Source organism: Anabrus simplex, chromosome 4 (genome assembly GCF_040414725.1).
Source record: "Anabrus simplex isolate iqAnaSimp1 chromosome 4, ASM4041472v1, whole genome shotgun sequence".
Classification (NCBI taxonomy): Eukaryota; Metazoa; Arthropoda; class Insecta; order Orthoptera; family Tettigoniidae; genus Anabrus; species Anabrus simplex.
The window spans coordinates 292,149,036-292,170,340 of NC_090268.1; the positions used below are offsets into that span (position 1 = coordinate 292,149,036).

A 21,305-nucleotide genomic window follows, 5' to 3' on the forward strand; every position below is an offset into this window, starting at 1 on the left:
ATCACCTTTCTTGAAGAGAAGTATCACTTCAGCATTTTTCCAATTTTCTGGTATTCTTCCAGAGTTAATACACTTGTTCATGAGTATTCTCACGGCTTCTAGCAGATCTCTTCCACCTAATTTCAGCATTTCATTCGTTATTTTATCCTCCCCAGGGGATTTTTTATTCCTTAGTTGTTTAAGAGCACTTTCAATCTCAGCCGTGGTTACTTCCGGTGTTACTTCATGTGTATAATTCTGGGCTAGTTGTTCATCACTGGATGGTTTATTAATGGTTGATGTATACAGCTTGTAGTAGAAATCTCTAATAACTTCAGTAATCTTTTGCCTATCTGTGACTATTTCTCCATTTTGGTTCTTAAGTTTTGTAATTTTTGGTCTTCCTGTAGACATGCTGTTCTTTAAAATCTTCATGTTTTTATTTTCTTCAATTGTCTGTATGATCATGTTATTATTAAATTTCCTTAGATCTTTTCGTATTTCCTTGCGAATGGTCTTGTTAAGATTTTTGTATTCTGCTGTATCCCTGTCCATTGTCTTCCTGTCTTTAATGAGCTGCATGGTATTGAGTGAAAGTCGGCTCTTCTTATTAGTTTTCTTCAATGGGATCTCCTTTGCTGCATTTTGAATACTGACTGTAATTTTCTCATTAAGTTCGTTCACGTCCAAGTATTTCAAATCTTCTGTTGGGTTAAGTTTTTTGGTAAGAGCTTGTTGAAATGATGATTGATGTGTTTCTAAGTCCTCTACTCTTGGAAAAGTGTACCCCCTTGTCATTTTGGACCGTTCAAGTTTGAGGTCAAATGTAAAGGTTGCTCGAACTAGCCTATGGTCGCTTCCTGTATCAAATCTATTGAGAACAGTAACATCTGTACAATATTTCTTCTTGTTGGTCAGGATAAAATCTATCTCATTCTTGGTTTGTCCATCGGGGCTCTTCCATGTCCATTTTCGTTGGATGGGCTTTTTAAAGAAAGTATTCATGCAATAGAGATTTTCGGCTGTGAGATATTCTAGCAATCTTTCTCCTCTTTCGTTTCGATCGCCTAGTCCATATATACCAATGTTCTCTGGGTCTCCGATTTCCTTTTGACCCACTTTTGCATTGAAGTCTCCAGTGATGATACAGAGTTGTGTCTTTTCTGAATTTTTCGCTTTGGTGATATCTTCATACAGCTGTTCCACTGCCTCTTCGTCAGAAGTACTCGTTGGAGCATAGACATGTATGACTTGTATGGAGAATTTACTATTCAATTTGAGGACGATATATATCACTCTGAAAGAGACACAAATCATCTTGTGTATGAATTCTTTGATATTTTTATTGACAAGAATAGCAACCCCATGTGTAGAAGCATCCCCGTTATTACGTAAGATGACATGACCTGATGGAAGGGTCTCAGCTTTTTCTCCTTGAAGGCAAATACCCAGAATATCCCATTTTATGTCATGCAGTTCTTGTTCTAGCCTTTCAAGGTCTTCAGCTAGTCTCATAGTTCTTATGTTGTATGTGGCTATTCTTACTTTTTTAGTCGTTCTTTTCGAATTTTTGCCTCCCCCAGAATCCTTGAGGCAGACTGACGTATTGTCAGTGTGAGATTCTGAGTCTTTCACTCTACTCACCTGGGGTAGTTTCGTTTGAAAATTCGAAGTCATAGGAGTTTATGGAAGGTGTTCGGCAATAAAACACCACGCTTGCCAGACGTGTTGGTGAGTTGTGATTCAGCCGCCCCTAACATGGGGAACAGACGCTGTCGGGGTACCGCCACTAACATGTGGAACCGTCGTGCCCTTTGTGTATTGTACTCGTATTAATCCCCAAGTACAGGGCTGCCTCTTCCAACATCTCCGCCGTACCAAAGGCCATCCTCTCCGCCGTTGATGTCGTTGAGGTCTTCACTCGTAACCCTGAGCTGGGACCCTTACCAGATACTACACACCGGGTCAGCGTGCTCTGGGACTCGCATAGGCAGGGGCGCCACTCCCTGGGTAGAGCTGCCTCCAAGGAGGGTCTCTACCTACTATCAAACTCGTTGCCTTAACCTGTATGAATACAGCCGCTCCTAACATGGAGATCAGACGCTGGGTGTAGCCGCCCACGATTTAGATTAGGATTAAAATATTGATAGAGCTGAATATAGCAATTTTCGGTTATGTCTAGTAAAGGGCCCTTGTTTAATATTTCGATGAAATCCATGTCTTGATCCATACCATAAAATTTATGTTAGCAGTCATGTACATGTTGGCCTACTGGAGAGAATCTTTTATATGTAATTGCATTCACATGTTCCATGTATCTGATTTTAAACTACCATCCAGTTTGTCCAATATCTGTGCTGCTGCAGTCATTGCAGCGGAATCTGTATACTCCCAATTTTTCAAAAGATTAGAAACATTAATTAAATTAGAGTTATGTAAAATGTCCGTATTTCTATTTTTCGTTCTAAGGAGATGTTAACATTCTGCTTCTTAAATATATTCATGACCCTATGTATATTTATAATTAAAGGCGAATGTTCAAAAATTTTAGATTTGGTTTTATCTTGAATTAAATTTGATTTTGGGCGGTGTTTAAATTTGTTAATTATACGTTCTACAAAGGTTCTGTTGTAACCATTATGGTAAGCGATATTACGTACGATGTCGAGCTCTTTATTGAGGTCTGACTTTGACATAGGGGCCTTAAATGCGCAGTTCACTAAGCCATTATACTGTGAGTGGCACATTTATGGTTGTTTAATTGTTGTAGCAGTGTGAGTGGGTACTCTTTCCCAAAAGCGCTCTCATTGGAATTTAGTCTAAGAGATTTTCATCATTCAGGTCTCTATAAATTGGTTTTATAGCCAGCATCACTGCTTAAGGAATAGAATTTTTATGGATATAGGTCTCACACGATACCAGTGCTTTATGGTAGTTACCCAAGAGTAACTCTCCTTTGAACAGAGTTCATGAATTGGTTAGTCATCTGTGGATCTCTTAGGGACAAACATGTCCAACACTGCTTTTCTCATGTCTTGTACGTCTGTCAGTGGTGCTCTTTTCCTGATTGCTAGGCCATAATAATTCTGAAGATACATTTTCCCATCAGTTAACCTCCCATGTCCTGACAGTGACTTTCCATCTGAAAATTGAAGGGTTGGATGCAAGAACGAGGCAGCTCCATTTTTGCTAATTTTTCAGGAGCTAAGAAAAACTGTGTAACGTAATTATGAATGATGGTATAAATAATTACTTCTGTCAGTACGTTAATTATGACCTTGATACATTCAGTCTATATTGTAGCAGAATTTACAATTTTCTTGTCTCTTAGAGCAATAAATTAATTTTGGAGCCACCTGTTTCTTGCATAGAAAATGTTTAATTCAATGATTTCTGTGTTTTTACTTACCAAAAACTGTATTTTTTGCAAAATAAATTAAAATATTTCAATATTTTGCCGGGCTGAATGGCTCAGACGGTTAAAGCGCTGGCCTTCTGACCCCAACTTGGCAGGTTCGATCCTGGCTCAGTCCGGTGGTATTTGAAGGTGCTCAAATACATCAGCCCCGTGTCGGTAGATTTACTGGCACGTAAAAGAACTCCTGCGGGAATAAATTCCAGCACTTCGGCGTCTCCGAAAACCGTAAAAGAGAAGTTAGTGGGACGTAAAGCAAATAACATTATTATTAATATTTCAATATGAAAACACTTCATAAAAAGTCACAGAAATTTTAAGAACCTTGAATATTAAGTGTATCTACTGTTACAGTATGACAGTTGATGTTATTCGCTTCCAGATGAGGTGTTCACATTATTTTCTCTTGATTGGCTGGTTATATTGTTTTAATACCACTTGTCAGTGGGAGGTACATAACGTTCGGCTAGTACCATTACATCCCAAAATTTTGCTTCTTTGATATGCAGGACTTCTGGATACAGTTTCTGGCTTGCGTGAGGAAACCTTGGAGTACTATTCTTTTTCAAGAGAGGAAACTCTTGTAGAGAAAAGCCTGATGCATTAGTTGAACATTTAACAGTTCCACAAAATTCTTCACTATGAATAAACAGCCAATATTTTCAAATAGAGAACTTCTCTTGACCTACACCATTAACATTCTTCTTGAAGGATTATTGAAAAGTACCTTTATAGTCTAGAAAGCTGTCTCTCTCAATTTGTTTGACAACAAGTATTGAGCTTGACCCTTTTATGAAGTTCACGTTGTCATTAGGGACATACAGTCTTTCTCTCTTCAGTTTTTCTTTTTCTACTATTCCGAAGCTTCGGTCACATGGAAGAAAGCTGTGACCAGGCTCTGGAAAGCGTTGTATTACTTTAGTAGCCTACATGTCTATGATACACTAGAGTAGAGCAGAACTGAATGAATATATGATTCTTGTTTTGGGCACCGCAGTTATCGCAAAAGAGATAGTGTTTTCACTCCAGGAGTAAGAGTGCTCTTCAAGAAATCATGAAGACAGGATACAACTTTGTTAGGTGCCTTCCTCCAGACATTTCGTCAAATAGGTAAAAATAACTTTCCTTTTTCCTCTTCTTTTTTCAGAATGTATACAGAATGAATATAGCCATAGCTGCTGTTTGTAAAATACATCTTGAGAGGGTACCATAGGTAGTCAAAAATTTTGTTGAAAATCAAAAGCCAAAGTATCTACAGTTACGTCAATTTGGCAAGCTGTGTTTTTTCCTTCAAATCACTGTATGAGTAGTCTGGTGTAGCCTCATGTAATTCACTCTGCCTTATCAAGTCCCTTTTTTCTTCTTCACAGGATGCCACTTTCAATAAATTCTCTATTTCATCACATCTCTGGCAGGTGTCTGTTCTAGAACATCCAAAACTCGTATTAAAATTTTTCAAGAAAATCTTCCTTGTAGCTGTCATATGATACTACTGATTTTATGAAACACTCTTCAGCATTCTTGCTGGTTGAAGGATTAGGTTCCACTGTGTCATTTGAATAGTTTTGATACTTATCAATAAACAAGTGGTACATCTTGCTGATACTCAATTCTGAAGTGAGGTAGTATCTATTTTATCATTTCGGCCATAATGTGATGAACGGCGTGGAAAGCTCATTGTGTGCTTCTTTATAATTTCATTACACTCTTCTGACAATTTATCAGCTCTATTGTCATGGCGACCTCTTATCTTTTGGCACGGTAACATTGTCAGTCAAGAATTTAGAAATTCTTTCCACTCTACTGCAGGTAATACCATGCAGAGGTACAAATGCCCGTTTGCAGACTATGTTCATTTGCTCCATCCCTGATTTTATATAGGTACATACGTGTCCTTGGAATTCCACCACCAGATTTTACATGGCATCGCTGCACATGCTTTATGGATATGAGGCCACTAAGATAACAGTCTTGCTTTTCTTTATTGGCCAGTTCTTTGAAGGGATGTCTTGATTTTTCTTCTGTATTAAATTTATTAAAGCATTTATGAATACACTTACACGGTGGACCTGTTAATCTAGCTGCTACTGTCTTGTTTGATGTACTTACGTAAGTTTCCCCTTTCGCACGTTTTAATTTGTTCATATTTCGCTTCCAGTTCTGAGGTTGGCAAATTTTACGTTTATCTTTTGTCATACCTGCAACATGCAATGGAATATCACTAGATTAATTTGGGACAGAGATTGGGATGTTGTCATCACCATGCATAACTCACTTCTAGAATCGTCTGTATCTGAATATGTCATCGCTGTCAGGAACATAATCATCACTTAAACTTTCACGCGGTGACTATATATCACTCATGTTTGTATTGTTAATATACTAAAATACTGTTAAAACAAAATATATACACAGAAACAATAGCAGTAATAACTAACGAATAGCCATGAAGTCAGAAAACATTGTTACTGAACAGTAGCAGCACCAGTGAAGATGCACTAAACTAAAATCGATAGAAGAACCAGGTGACTCCTAGAGCTGCCTTGTTCTTGCTTTAAAATTATGATGAATGCTATCTCCATGTGGCTCTTTTTCTTTGTATCACCACTGGAAGTCATTGGAGCTGCATGGTTTTTGCATAGAAATGTGCGCCTATTTGTTTACATTCAATATATACAAAAAATGTCCATTTTCACTAAGTTTACAAACAGAGTATTTCATTACCTCACCTATTCAATACAATTAAATTCCACGGTTATGTGATTAAATGAACATAGAAATTACCAGATTTAAAGGGACATGCCTCGCCCTTCTTTTATTGAGCATCATCAGCCTTATTTAATCTTAAAACAAGCTTTGGTTTGAGGACATTATTATTTATAAAATTGAACTGTTGATTTCGTAAAAGTATTGACACTGTGGAATAGTTATTATACAGAATAAAGATATTGAGACATAACATATATAACACATGCTAAAATTACTTTAAACAATTTGAAATGTTCGTCTAAAAAGAAAAGAATGTTGTGTCGTATTAATTCTTAAAATAACACATGCCCAACACTGAGATGGATCGTCTTTGTAAAAAGTTTGAACATATGCATCGCTTGGGGATCAGATTCTCGAACCCAAGACTTCAGTAGACAAGAATGGCATGACAAAGTGCAAAAGCTGAGGCTGAATTCTGAATTCTGTCTTTATGAAAAACACAGGAGCTAAAAATACTTGGCCAGAAAGAAGGCAAACGGGCTAAAATTATCTTATGTTGAGTAAATAAAAATCATCGTGAGATGACTAAACCAAGAAGACATTTCTATGTTGGTTAAAGTCACTCATCATCATCATCATCATCATCATCATCATCATCATCATCATCATCAGTTTTCCACTCCAGTTGCCCGGGTGTGGTTTACGAGCGCTCTCCACTTCTGTTTGTCCATGTACCACTCTTCTCTCAAGACAACATCCCAGCTGACTTCTCTTGTTCCTATGTTCTCTTTCACTTGGTCCAGCCATCTCTTCCTAGGTCTTCCTACCGGTCGTTTTCTGGCCACGACTGTGTGTAGCCATTGTTTTGCTGTCCTTCCATCGTCCGTTCGTTTGACATGGCCAAACCATTTCAAACGGGCTCTTGTCACTTTTTCATTCAGGGATGGGTACACACCAGCTTCCTCCCTTATTCTTTGATTCCTTACCCTGTGCCTTTTTGTCTTCTGTACCATAGTTCGTAGGAACTTCATTTCTGTGGCTTGTAGTTTGCTATCCACTTGTTGGGTTGTTGTGCAGGTTTCTAGGCCATATGTTATTATGGGGGTGAAGTATGATTGGAATAGAATCTGCTTTGATCTTAAGGGAACTTGTTCGTTCCAGAGGAGGTTCTGAACTTGATGGTAAAACTGAGCTGATTTTTGAATGCGGTTGTTAATCTCATGCTGTATTCTGTTATCACTTGAAATGATGCACCCAAGATATTTATATTGGTCTACTGTTTCCAGCTGTTTACCAGCATTATTTTTCCTTTCTTCTTCTGCCTGCTGACAGACATAGTAACAGTTTTTGATTTATTTATTGTTAATCTGTGTGCTTTCAAATGTTCATTCCAGGTGTTCAGCCTCTCTTGGACTTCCTTCTCTGTATTTCCCCAAATTACTACATCATCTGCAAATGCATTGATGTCCATATTTATCTTCTGCTTAATTTCTATCATGACTTCATCCATGACAGTGATAAAAAGTAAGGGTGAAAGGGTACTGCCTTGTTGCATTCCTGAAACAAATTTATTATAATATTTGACGGGTTTATTTGACAGTCTTATGAAAATATGGACCTCTTGAGGTTGTAGATCATTAACTTGTTTAAAGTCATTTTAGCATGTGTTGTATATGTTATGTCTCAATATCTTTATTTTGTATAATAACTATTCCACAGTGTCAATACTTTTAAGAGTTTTTTAAAATTGCTTAACGTTGCACTGACACAGATAGGTCTTACAGCGACAAACTTTTAAGAAATTAACAGTTCAATTCTGTAAGTAATAATGTCCTCAAACCAAAGCTTGTTTTAAGATTAAATAAGGCTGATGATGCCCAATAAAATAAGGGCAAAACATGTCTCTTTAAATCTGGTAATCTATGTTCATTTTACCACATAACCATAGAATTAATTGTATTGAATCGGTGGGGTAATGAAATACTCCTTTTGTAAACTTAGTGAGATAGCTGTTTTCAATATGGAACAAAGATGAGAGTAATGGTTTGTAATGTCCATTTTGACGAAAAGTGGAGCTGCCTGGTTCTTGCATCCTACCCTTCAATTGTTTTCCATTCATATCTTTCTGTAACTTCCTTAGTTTGGCACCTGTTGTCTTCTGAACATGACCTCGGCACTCTTAGTAATTATGTGTCACCATAAATTTTATATCTCTGGAAAATTTTCTCTGCGCCCTCACTTTCCATTCCACCACTGAAGCCATCATAGTTCTTAGCACTCTCATGCTTAAAATATACTTCTGTATTACCATGGCAAATACGGCAATACTCGGATAAGCACTCCACATCTATAACTTTCCCATTATGTGTAGAGGTAGCAAATACACCACCATTGAGGGAACGATGACCTCTGCATTGCCATGTCCCATGAAATGCTGTTGCAATGTGTGTGAATGATTCGTTTGCGCTCGCATCTTCAGCCGCCCGTTTCATGTAGGCTTGCTTACTAATCTTGTTGGAAGATTGTACCACAGAAAATCTGTGCTGCCTCCTTGCCCTCACCAGTAGCACACATGCTGTACACTTATACAAAATTAACACAGTATTTGAAGTCATTTTGACGCAGATCCACTGCACACATTACAAACAATGGATAACTTAATAGTAGTTAAACCCTTCCTACATGTCTATTCAGTTATCTCCATAGAGTTATCACTGTCGTACTGCTTACATTTGGCAGACTGCCTTAGAAGTTCTGATAAAAGGCTCACATCAGCTATCACAAATCACTATCATAGCTTTCCGGGTCCTGGTAGTTTCTTACCTGACGAACTGCCATATTGTTACGTGGTAGCCGCATGGTAGTCCCTTTCAGTACTTCCAGGAAGGGGCTGGTGTCTCAGACGACCTGGAATCTTTCTGCTGGCCTGTGGGGTGGAGCCAGCCTTTTCGTATATTGTTCTCGGCAGCAGGCTTACCTGTGAGTTCCTTGGAGATTCAAGGAATATGTTCTGCCTGTAGCGACATAGTGAAATTTTTGGATCAAATCATGCGAGCTTTAAAAAGGGAGGCTAGTCGTGGACAGTCAGTCAAAATTGGACTCCGTTGGGGAGTCAGTGTGACACTCGGTGAGTTGGGGTTCGGTGGCTGGGCTGAGGGCAACAGAGGTGTTTGCTGTTGCCAGTGTCCCACCGAGGTCTAAACAAGGTGCTGTTGTTGTGGTGTCAGAGAAACCTGTGAATGTGTAACTGGAGGCGACAGAACGGTAGGCTGTACTGTGTGTTCGTTTAATTCTGTGGACTGAGAATTGCCGGAGCCAGCGAGGAAACGCACTATTGTGAGTGCGAGGATAAATGGACCTGTGTTAATCTTCGCCGTTGTGATTATTTTTTAAAATTGGTTTCCTTTTACCAAACTTCCTTATACAAGGAAATATGTATTCTACCCTTCCAGCCTTTATTTAGTGACAATACCAAAAGACTGAATCAACACATCTGCATAATAGAGCACTTCTACATAAAACTTTGAGCATCATTATCCAGACGTGATGTTAACATAAACAAAGCTGGAATATCCAAGGAGAGTGCAATAATAAACTTCATAGCCTCCATATAAATCACTAGGGTCAAATGAAGTAGTGGGGCTACCAACGTATACACTAGTATCTATTTCAAACTTCTAACCACAAAAACTTTACAGTTCTCCATGGACATGGTTGGCAGAGAAGAGATGGCAGATGTTGTTCATGCGGTGCCATTTCTAAAAGATGATTTAAAGTCATTTAGGGTTATTGAAATTTCAACAAATTGCATATGTATGGAATCGGTAAACAGTGGAGAATTTTATTTGGCCAAATTAAAAATCAATTTGTTGTTCACATAAGATAACCCAGTATCTTAGAAGCCTTAACCATTGAAATCAAAATAAATTCTGTGATCTTTTTTTTCCCCCTCCATGTACTGCTACTAATTTGCAGACTAGTCCATGAACTGTTAGTTAGTAAATTTCAGCAATGCAGAGACTATTAAAATGAACCTGTAATTCTAATTTCATATCCTATACTTTTTCTTTCAGATCTTTCAAGAATAGAAACAAGAAGTACTTCAGTAAATATCCAGAAGCATGAGGAAACACCTGCATTTGTGTGAATGTTTTGAAGGAAAGCCAGTACCATTTATATTGTGCTGCATTAATAATTCATTGCTCTTTGTGAACCTTTTGTATATACTCACCTGGACATAATTTTTTATTATGTATATTTTATATACTGTGTATATATATTTAATTCATCACTTTGTAACTTTGTAATAAGGTAGAAACGTAAAGGCGTTACATGCATTTGTAGTGGTATTACATATTAGAGAAAAAAGTTCACCCTTTAATAACATTCGAGAAGTTCTTTTTTTGTACATTGTTATCAGTAGGGCCCGGATTATTAGGTGGCATAAACCTTCACTTTAGGTTTCTTGTATTCTTAAAATAGGTTATTTTAGGTTTTGCCTCCAGAATAAATACAGGCAGCAATAATTTTCTGTTTTCTTAGTTCTGTAAAATTTATTTATGTACTTATTTCACGAAAGTTTACATTTTCATATTCATAAAACTACACAGGGAATACACTTTACTGTTTCCTTTGCGAGTCAGTTTTTGACATTGCAGTAAATAACAACGTACATACCCAAATTGTCTGGCGTAAATGATTTCCTGTTGTCACGTACACATTCTTATATGACGAAAAAGTTCTTTCAACGGAACATGACGTCATTGGAGTGTAGTACATAGATGCTAATGCAGCAGGTCATGGGGGTAATTTTCCTGAATACTTTTCTCTCTGTAATACTGAATTGATGACTTTCATATCTTCAAAACCAGGATTGCGCTGAAGAATCTTCTGCAGCTTCAAAGAACGTGCCACTCCCAATGGCCCAGGTATTTCTCTTCTGGAAACGTTGCCAGTGATATCCATGGAATCTTTGAGTGGCAAGGTTGCACTTTCCAATTTGAGAATAGCTTCTGGTATAAAAGAAAAATGTCTTAATATATGGTTGGGAAGCGACGAGGGTCGGGCACTCGAGCGATTTCTTGGCCTTGGCGATGCAGGAAGCTTCTGTTTCATCCAAGTCATTGATGAGATTTTTAATTCCTTCTAGGTGCTCAGCATAGTAAATAGCAGCAGACAGCCAAGTTTCCCAGTGGGTAGTAAGTATCGGCTCAGGTAGAAGAGGTGTTGCTGGTAGTTTCTCTTTGAACAACTGTATACGTGTTGGGGCTTTTAGGAAAACTTTCTTCACTGAAGAAACCACGCTGTTCATGTCACTGAAGTTGCTTCTAATCTTCTCCGCAAGGTGGTGCAGGCCGTGGGCCAAGCACGTAACGTGTAGCATGCTTGGGTAGAAGGACTGTAGAACCTGCCCTGTCTTCAACATGTAAGCAACACTGTCTGTCACTAACAAAAGAAACTTACTATCTTGATTCTCTGCTGCCCGCAATATGCGTAAGGCATCCCTCACTGCGCAGGCTATTGTACTGTTGTTAGTTTCTTCTATTTATTTAAAAAAAATTAGATGAGGTTTACCTGGTTCATTTTGATCCAGTTTATCTACTACCACATTCGCAATGAAGCGACTGCAACCGTCAGATGTTTTATCGACAGAACACTAAATATAGTGATCGCCTATATCTTCTCTTATTTCATTTAATGTCTTCTGGAAAACAGGATAAAAATAATTCTTCCTTAAAGTGGGTTCATTAGGTATACTGCGGCCACTAATGTCTCCCAAGAATGTTTTCATAGTCAGGTTACTTAGCACGTTCCATGGGACATTTGCAGACAGCAACGCCAGACATAGGCAAAAGTTGAACTTATCTTCAGGCCTGCCAAGTGTGGAAGAAATAAACGTTTGCTTACTGTTGCTGCTGTACTTATTTCTCCTCGCTACGATAGCCATGTGAGCAGCTGCAGATTTATGTTGCTCAAGATAGGATTTCTGCTCACATTTAACCTGAAATGAAGAATTCAAATTCTTAGTACTCTTCAGCAAGCGAGCTAGGGTATTGCAATGCAGGTTTTAGGTCAGGTATGGGAAACTTCCTTCTTTAGAGCATGCCTGGCAGAAGACTGCTTGACCATCCGTATTGAAGTGTCCATCTATAGCAATCCATTTTCTCAATAAGGGCAATTTAGGCATTGTTTCACTATACAACAATTACGGTTGGAAAATATTGCAAGAACCATTCACAACACACTCTGCCGGCTGTACTTTCTGTGGACGACTGGAGGCAAAACTGTTTACGTTCCTCCTGACCTATCAGGTGCATCAAGGAGCCATCAGATGTCACATGTAGTGGGAAGCATGGGACTTGCTGCATTTAAGGTAGTAACCTGAACTATCTCTGTCCTGCTGTTTGTGGAAATAATTTTGCAATGCATTTCAATGGGGAAATAACATTCTTTATTTGAGGAAGGTAAAACAGCTATTTAGGTTATTTTAGGTGACAACCCCTCATTTAGTTTTTTTTAGGTGCAATGAAATTCACATATTCTGCTCCAGGAAGTGTGAAACGAACAAATATATTGAAATTTGTAAATTAAATAGCGAGGGGAAAAAATAGGTTAAAACCTAAAAATCCGGGCCCTAGTTATCAGACAGTATGACATGTACGGTTTTCACCTGTATTCTTTAACCCATTAAGAAACTAATTTTAACCTACTGAGTATGTTTGTTTACACAATTTTTTCATGTGCAAGATAGTTTTACACTACTAAGTTTTTTAGATATTATCTACAACGTACTGAATTTTAATCGTGTGTATATGTGTGTGTGTGTGTGGGGGGGTTATCACTTTGTAACTGACCTGTTTATGTGCTAGTTCAAAGGGAAGGGTTAACTATTTTATACATACATACTCTGGTGAGAAAGCTAGCAGGAATGAAATGTATCATATTTTCTCGCATAATTAATGACCTTGCGTAATTTATGCACCCATTATTTTTGGGGTCCAATGTGGAGAAAAAGAAATGTTCTCGTATTTGATGTATGCACCCACTTCACTTTACAAAGGAAAAACCGTCAATACGGAATGATTCTAATATCTTGTAACGTACCCACTTCTTTGCACATCCATCACACAACTTCGGATGCGTTTCGAAATAAAGATGTCAATTACTCAGGTATTTCATTCCAAATACTCGGCAACATGCTGTTATCAGCCAGTAGGAAATACCACTGCACTAGTTCAGTGAGAGAATCAATGCAGAAGTGACTAGATTCCAGTCTAGTACAAACGTATTTTACGGGTGTTTCAGATGCGGGACATGCGCTTTCTGTGATCTCAGAATTGTTTGTTAGTCCACAATAAGCAAGAATTCAAGTAATAATTATATAAACTCGCGGCGATCAGTTACGCCGGGCTGCATGTATCAGTGTCCGAATGCAACGTGTACTACCGCGGTGATAGAGAAGTGCCAAGCGACCAAGGAGTCTCACAATGCATTTCGCGAACCAAAAAAGCGGCAAGTTTCTGAAAGTTGAGGAGGATTTGGTTAGATATGATTTCATTATGCAATGTTCGATATGCCATTTCTCACGAAATGCTGTGTTTTAAAAGATGAGAAATAGCTGCTGCACATGGAATCAGTGTCTCAGATTTGAAGGTTAACCGAGGCTCGATGATTAATTTTATTAAGAGAAATGGAATTTCTCTTTCTCTTTGACGAACAACAACATTAGGCCTATGCTAAAAAATGCCAAATGATTTCAACCAAAAAGTAATTGATTTTCATTGCTTTGTCAGCGAGAAGCATTAAATGAAGGAATATTTGCTCTCCCAAGTAAGTACCGCAGGTCAGACGCCACAGCCCAATCAGTTTCCATATGTGATGAAGTCGAACAATCTGTAAGAAAGGGACATCAACTGTTATCTTTTGCACTATCGGAAGGGGAAAACTATGTGCTGCAATGCTTGCTTTAACAGGTTATGGCAGAAATCTTGCACCTTATGTTGTTCTAAAACTAAAAACTCTGCCTAAAGCAAAATTTCCGCATGGGATCCACGTACATATCCAAGAAAAAGGGTGGATGGATATGCCACTCGTACAAAATCGGATATGAGCGGTTTGGGGAAATCTAGCAGGGTCCCTCCTCCGATGCCCGGCCCTTATCATTTTGGACAGTTTTCTTTTTTTTTTTTGCATGTATGTCATTATTATGTACTTACATGAATTGTAGAATATTTTCCAGTGTCGGTACTTCAAACCCACATGTCCAACTTGATGTAGGCCTACCCTATTTGACTTTTCAGAAAAAATCTCACGCCGGAATGTTACGCCAAATGACGATTACCGAAAATGAGTTCAACCAATTGTGTGTATATTATATTTGGTGTATCTTTTAAATGTAAATGAACTGTAAATAATGTTTTTAATATCTGAATTCCTTGAATAATTTAGCATCTGAAGTTTTCGCTTGTGTTTTTCATCAAAAAAGTGCATTAAATATGCAAGAAAATACGGTATATAATGTAGGAAACAGATGGAGAGTAGCGATTTACCATGTAAGACCGCATGGATAGAGTACACATTTAAGAACAACTTCGATCCAAAATTTTTGGTTGCAGCCTTCATCAGTGGATGATTGAACAATAATGATCATTGGTGGCAAGTAGATGCTGAGTGGAGGGAGTGGGGGTACAGACAGTCAAGAGAATGGAAAAAGGAACAGTTATCTGTTGTTCAGGCCGGGTGCTCTTCCAGAATGATGTTTGATGAATGTTTCAAAGTTGAAGTCCTCAAACATTTACCCCCCATCTTGCCACTCTCTCACCCTTAGAGATTACAAAATTGGACATAAACTGCTGCATGCATCCAGTGAAGCACCTGGCGTTAACATTAGATAACCACACTTTCTTTTTCCCATTCTCTTGACTGTCTGTACCCCCACTCCCCTCACCCCACACAGCATCTATTTCTATTCTCCACTGATGAAGGCTACAGGCAAAAATTTTGGACCCATATTTTTCTTTTATGTGTAGGACTACTCTATCCTCCATACCGTCTTACATGGTAAGTCGCTGGTCTCCATCCATCTGTTTTCTAGACTTTATGTGTGTGTGTTTGTGTACAGTAAAACCTCGTTAATACGTTTCTGCATGGGACCACCAAAAAAACGTGTTAAGCGAGAAAACATACTGCTGAATATATGAATAAAAGCTATCCAACAAGGATATGGAAACACTAGCTACGATTTTTTCAGACATAAGGGCAATTTACAGTCTGTTTGCTGGTACCGGTGCAGTGAAAACTATATCTACCAGTTATAAACACGAGAGGAAAGTATGAAAACGTGAGACAAAACACGAGAGAACAAATATCCTTATCCACTGGGGCACTTATAAAATAACAAGTGCACTGAAAGGCCTGGAAACCACCAAACAAATATGAAAATGCCCACAAGGGGCAGTAAAAATATCGAAGTAGTATTGCAGATCACACTCTTTCTAAAACAAATGTTAGTAGAAGCCTTTTATTTTGGGAGCAGTGGGTTATTAAACATTATTTTATGGTCATACTCTTAGATAATGAATTGGAGGTTACACTCGACCATGCGCGACCAGGAGGAATGACTTTGGGTGCCATTTTGAATAAACTTCAACCATCTCAAGTGATAGTGGAAACTCAAAGGTGCAAGTTTAACATTTGTGACCTTCGCGTGCTTTAAGATGTGAACCCTATTATATCCTTTTTGATGGGGATGCCACTCTACTTTCTAACAGATTTTACTTTTGTCTTTGTTAGTAAGGAATTTCACTACCTATTCCTTATCAATAACTAGGCTATCTCAAGATACATATGCACCACACTAATCAATTTAACACAATTATGTTCCTAAACCAGATACAGGCTACTGTATCATGCGACAAATATTCCCTATACTTCACTGTACCACTCAATACAAAATAAATTTCTGGCGTTTAAAGGGAATGTGAAATACAAGCACAAATAGGCTCACTACATTATTCAACAATCTTGCTGCTAACTGGCAAGCAAAGCTGAACATTCCTGAGGCTAACAGCTTGCTCCCAGAATTTAAGGTCTTTTCCCTTAATCAAGCAACTGTGGCGATGTGTCTTAAGTTGGAAGTCACGTTTCTTTAATAAGGGTTGACAACATTTTCAGGGCTAGGAAAAATATCATCATACTAAGCGGTAATAGCAAAAATTTGTGACGCGATGTGTGAGGTATTTTTATATAGAGTTAATATGATGAGAATCGGGACTTCAAATTTACGATGTGCGAAGTGGGAAAATGTGTAAATGAGGAACGCACTAATGAGGTTTCACTGTATATATATTTTAAAATAGAATTGAGATGTAAGGGATATGTACAGCAAAAGTATCGTTTCTGCAGGTGGCAAGGAAAGAGACTGTGTTGAGCGAGAAAACGTACTATTGAATATGTGAATAAAAACTATCCAACACGGATATGTAAACAATTGATACATTTTTCAGACATGTGAACATATTATATCATGGGTACAGTGAAAGCTATGGCCTATCTACTGTTTCTAAAGACTAAATGAGTGTATTAAAAGGCGTGAAAAAGACGAGAGAACAAATTTGAAAATCTTCTCCACTGGGGCTTATTAAATAATAGTGTATTAAGGTGTGTAAAACACCAGGCAACAAATATAAAAGAATTTGCATTGAGGCCCATAAAAGTATCAATGCATTATTGCAAATCACACTTTCTAGAACAGATGTCAGCGGAAGAGTTATATTTCAGACCATGAATTATTTATATGGAGGTTAAACTCGGCCATGTAAGAGAGAATGACTTTGACTGTCATCTTGAATGCAGCGACACTTCGATCGGCTCGAGTCGAAATTCAAACGTGTGAGTTTAACATACTTTTTTAGTATCTATAACTGGGGTAACATAAGACAAACGTGCACCATGCTGGTCATCTTCACAAGATAATGTTCCTAATTGACATGTAGGCTATCACACGACAAATATTCGCTACTGTTCACTGTATCACTCTGCATAGAATTAATTTTTAACTTCTGAATGGAATGCAAAATATAAGCATAAACATGCTTATGCTTCAGTCTTACTGAATTTTATAGCATTTCAGCAATATCAGTGAAAACTGGCAAGCAAAATGGAACCTTCCTGCATCTAGCGGCTTGCTCCCCGAAGGTGTAATTTATCCTGTAAAGATCAAGAATTTATGGCTATTTCTCATTTTCGTGCTACTTTCCCAGTCTTGCCTCTTGTGGCAACGGCTCTTATCTGTTTGTAAATCATGTTCGTTTCACAAGAGATGACAAAGCAAAGTCGATGCAAAGCAAAGTCATCTCTGTACAGGCCACGAAGGCCGTTGGAGGGGTGGAAGGTAAAGGCTTCCATTATCCGCAACCTCGGCACTTGATGGGGTAGAATCGTTAGCTCTACGCCCCCCGCCTTTGCCCCCAGGAATTAACCTAGTACTCATTTTTGGTGTAGGCTGAGTAAACCTCAAGATCGTTAGCACCTACAGAAGTGGAAATCTTGTTTCTTAAATTTTTCGACTAACTGATGGGGAATCGAACCCACGTCCTTCCAGTTGAACCGAGCACGCTTTTACCGCCTTGGCCAGGCAGTCCCTTTCACAAGTGATGACAAAGAACATTTCCAAGGATAGGAAAACTGTGATTGTACTAAGTGGTAATAGCAAAAATGTGATGTGATAAGCAAGGGATTTTTATATAGATTTAATATGATACGAATCGGAACTTGGAACTTACGACATGCTAAGCGATATACATCTTGATGAGAAATGCACTAACAAGGTTTCACTATATGAGTTGCGAACATATGAGATGCATATTAGTACTTGCCAGATGGTTATATGCATTTAACACTATTTTGAAAATGCGATAGGCCACTCTGGTTCTCAACAATGCATATATTTTACAATGATACTACATGTTAGCAAAAGAAGTCCACCTGTGAATTGCATTCCAGAAGTTGTTTCCATCAACAACCCACATGAAAGCATCTCATATGTATTCTTTTTTTTTTTTTGTTACCCATTGCCTTGTCTTAGTAGACTTGCACCGTGCTGAATGATCAGGAACATGTTGGTTGTAATATTTTTCCAGAAAAGATCTGAATTCAGGCACTTGACCCTTTCCACTCGCTGGTTGAGAAATTTTATTTTCATCCCACTCGCTTCATTTGTTTCAAAAATATGTGAAATTATTTATTGCTTATGAACAAAGAAAACAGTAGAAATAATTTTAGTATCTATAACTGGGGTAACATAAGACAAACGTGCACCATGCTGGTCATCTTCACAAGATAATAATAACAATAATAATAATAATAATAATAATAATAATAGGAGCCTCCGTGGCTCAGACGGCAGCGCGTCGGCCTCTCACCGCTGGATGCCGTGGTTCAAATCCCGGTCACTCCATGTGAGATTTGTGCTGGATAAAGTGGAGGCGAGACAGGTTTTTCTCCGGGTACTCCGGTTTTCCCTGTCATCTTTCATTCCAGCAACACTCTCCCTTATCATTTCATTGCATCTATCAGTCATTAATAATCACCTTGGGAGTGGCGACCCCATTGTAATATTAGCCTATGTATGTTTCATTCATTACATTCCTGACCCGGTCTAAGACTGGAAAACAGGTTGTAGGTTTTCATTTTCATAATAATAATAATGTTATTTGCTTTACAGTCTTCGGAGACGCCGAGGTGCCGGAATTTAGTCCCGCAGGAGTTCTTTTACATGCCAGTAAATCTACCGACACAAGGCTGTCGTATTTGAGCACCTTCAAATACTACCGGACTGAGCCAGGATCGAACCTGCCAAGTTGGCGTTAGAAGGCCAGCGCCTTAACCGTCTGAGCCACTCAGCCCGGCAATTTATTAATATACTTATGCTTAAGTCTTACTAAATTTTATAGTTTTTCAATGTTGGAACCTTTTGAAACAAACACCAGGGTGCAAAGCTGGATTATTTGAACACGTTTCACTTTCCTGTTGCTATACACAGCCCAGTCATTATGTTTGTTATTAGCCCACTGATCAAGGAAGTGTTGTCTTCCATCCAGTCTTTCTGCTTCTTCCTTGTCTGTGGCAAATGCTGATGAATGAGACCGTTACTTTGGAACACGATCGCCAATCAGCTGTTTTATGTCCGCCTCCGTGGCGTAACGGCTAGTGTTATTAGCTGCCGTCCTCAGGGGTCCAGGTTTGATTCCCGGTACTGCCAGAAATTTAAAACGGGCAGGGGGGCTGGTATATGTTTGAAATGGTACATGCAGCTCACCTCCTTCAGGGGTGTGCTTCAAAAGAGCTGCACCACCTCGGGATGAGGACACGAGTTTACTTTTACTTCTGCTGTTCTGTCAGCTGTCTCCGGAATCTGAAATGGTCCATGAGCAGTAAATTCTGTATGAATTTACAATGGCTATTTCTAATCCCCAGGAAAAAAAATTTTCTTCATTATTTTAGTTTTTCTTGTGAATGAGTAAGTAGCAGAAGAATGATTGGCCCGGCCAACCCCGCACATTTGCTTTCTGTAATCGTACACAACAATTGGATTCGGTGTGTCCATTTGTTAGCCTCCTTTTCCATATGAGCTCACAATTTTTGTTGTCATGTTATGATAAGTAGACAGCATCAAAACGACACGCTTGTCCTTCCACCCTAAGACCATAACATCTCTTACACGATAAGCCTTTGTTTTGGGATATCTGGTGGATTTCTTTTCCTGCCAGGAATATGTGTACCAATAAGGTGACATTTCCATTTCAGAAGTTCCTCAGCCAACACTAGTGTAATATGTCTGTGAAAACCTTGCAACCTTCCACTGATCCCCATACTGCAACAGCCAGCCTGTCTATGAAATTGCAGACAATCATTGTGGTGAATGGTTTATCTGAATAATCTAGGTTATTTACAACTGCAGTAACTTTTCCATAATAAGGAATCACAGAGTGGATGTACCAGTAGCACTATCAGCCAGCTGCAGTCGCTTAAGCGTGGCCAATAACCAGTATTCGGGAGTTACTGGGTCCGAACCCCACTGTCGACAGCTCGGAAGATGGTTTTCTGTGGTTTCCCATTTTCACACCAGGAAAATGCTGGGGCTGTACATTAAGGCCACGGCCGCTTCCTTCCTAATCCTAGCCCTTTCCTGTCCCATCGTCACCATAAGACCTATCTGTGTTGGTGCGACGTGTTAACAAAACTATCAGCCAGAACAGAAATTCTTATTCCCCATTTCTTCGGTTTCTTGGGGTTGTAGGTCTTGAAACTTTTCCTTTGAAACCAATAATAAACTCATCTACTGGTATATGTTTGCCAGGTACGAAAAATTGTAGAACCTTGATTATAGGTATTTTGGAAGGTATCTGATTTTCTGTGTCCTAGTAACGATATAGTCACTTGCAATATCTCCTGTATTAGGACCCACATACAACATCCAGGAAATCTGCATAAATCTTGCATAAAAAACATTGCAAAAAAAGGGTGGTACATGTGTTACCCATTGCTGGGAGAAGTAGTTCTTGTAAGTTAGGTAAACTGACAAGTCCCATGTTGAGAATAACACCAATAAACACTAAAATTTCAGTAAATGTCACCTTTGTCCATTTCCTCCATGTAGACCGAGGCTTCATTGTAGGCATCAGTTTATGAATTTTCTCCTCAGCGTATTTATTAGTTTCATTGTTTTTGTTAAAAATCAAGCTAGAATATTCCAGTGGTCTTGCATCAGCTGGTAGATTGACGTTGTGTAACCCTGTTTGGAGGAAGGATATTCAATTGGCCCGCCATAGTCATTCGAAACATTCTGCCATAGTATAGCACTTGCATAAATGTTTGTATCCGTATCACTTTCACATCTGAAGATTGTTCAACGCTTGATTCACCAGCACTAAACTCAGAAATGTCTGATAAATCTGTCACTATTTAGTACTGTATCCTCTATGTTGCTGTTGGGAATATGCATGCTTTTATCCTTCCGTAACGGATACGATCTACTTGATACGATGACAGCTGGACTGGCGCGCAGCGAGAGTTGGGCTACATGCACTACATGGAATATCTAGCTGTACTGGGAGAAAGATTACTTGTAGTTGTTCCGAAGTTTGATGAGAGAGTTCAGGACACATGCATAGGCATTTGTTGAAATGGCTCGACATTCGAG

The 21,305-nt window shown here is 38.7% G+C and overlaps 1 protein-coding gene across 3 annotated transcripts in view; it reads left to right on the forward strand.

Annotated features, from left to right (window-relative positions):
* Positions 1–10,487, forward strand: part of tum (tumbleweed) — a 273,272-nt gene extending 262,785 nt beyond the window's left edge. For all 3 annotated transcript variants that reach the window (XM_067146475.2, XM_067146474.2, XM_067146473.2), the window contains exon 13: positions 10,177–10,487. In XM_067146475.2, the coding sequence (XP_067002576.2) occupies positions 10,177–10,228 (52 nt within the window). In that variant the 3' untranslated portion in view covers positions 10,229–10,487. The remainder of the gene's footprint in view (positions 1–10,176) is intronic.
* The last annotated feature ends 10,818 nt before the right edge of the window (positions 10,488–21,305 follow it).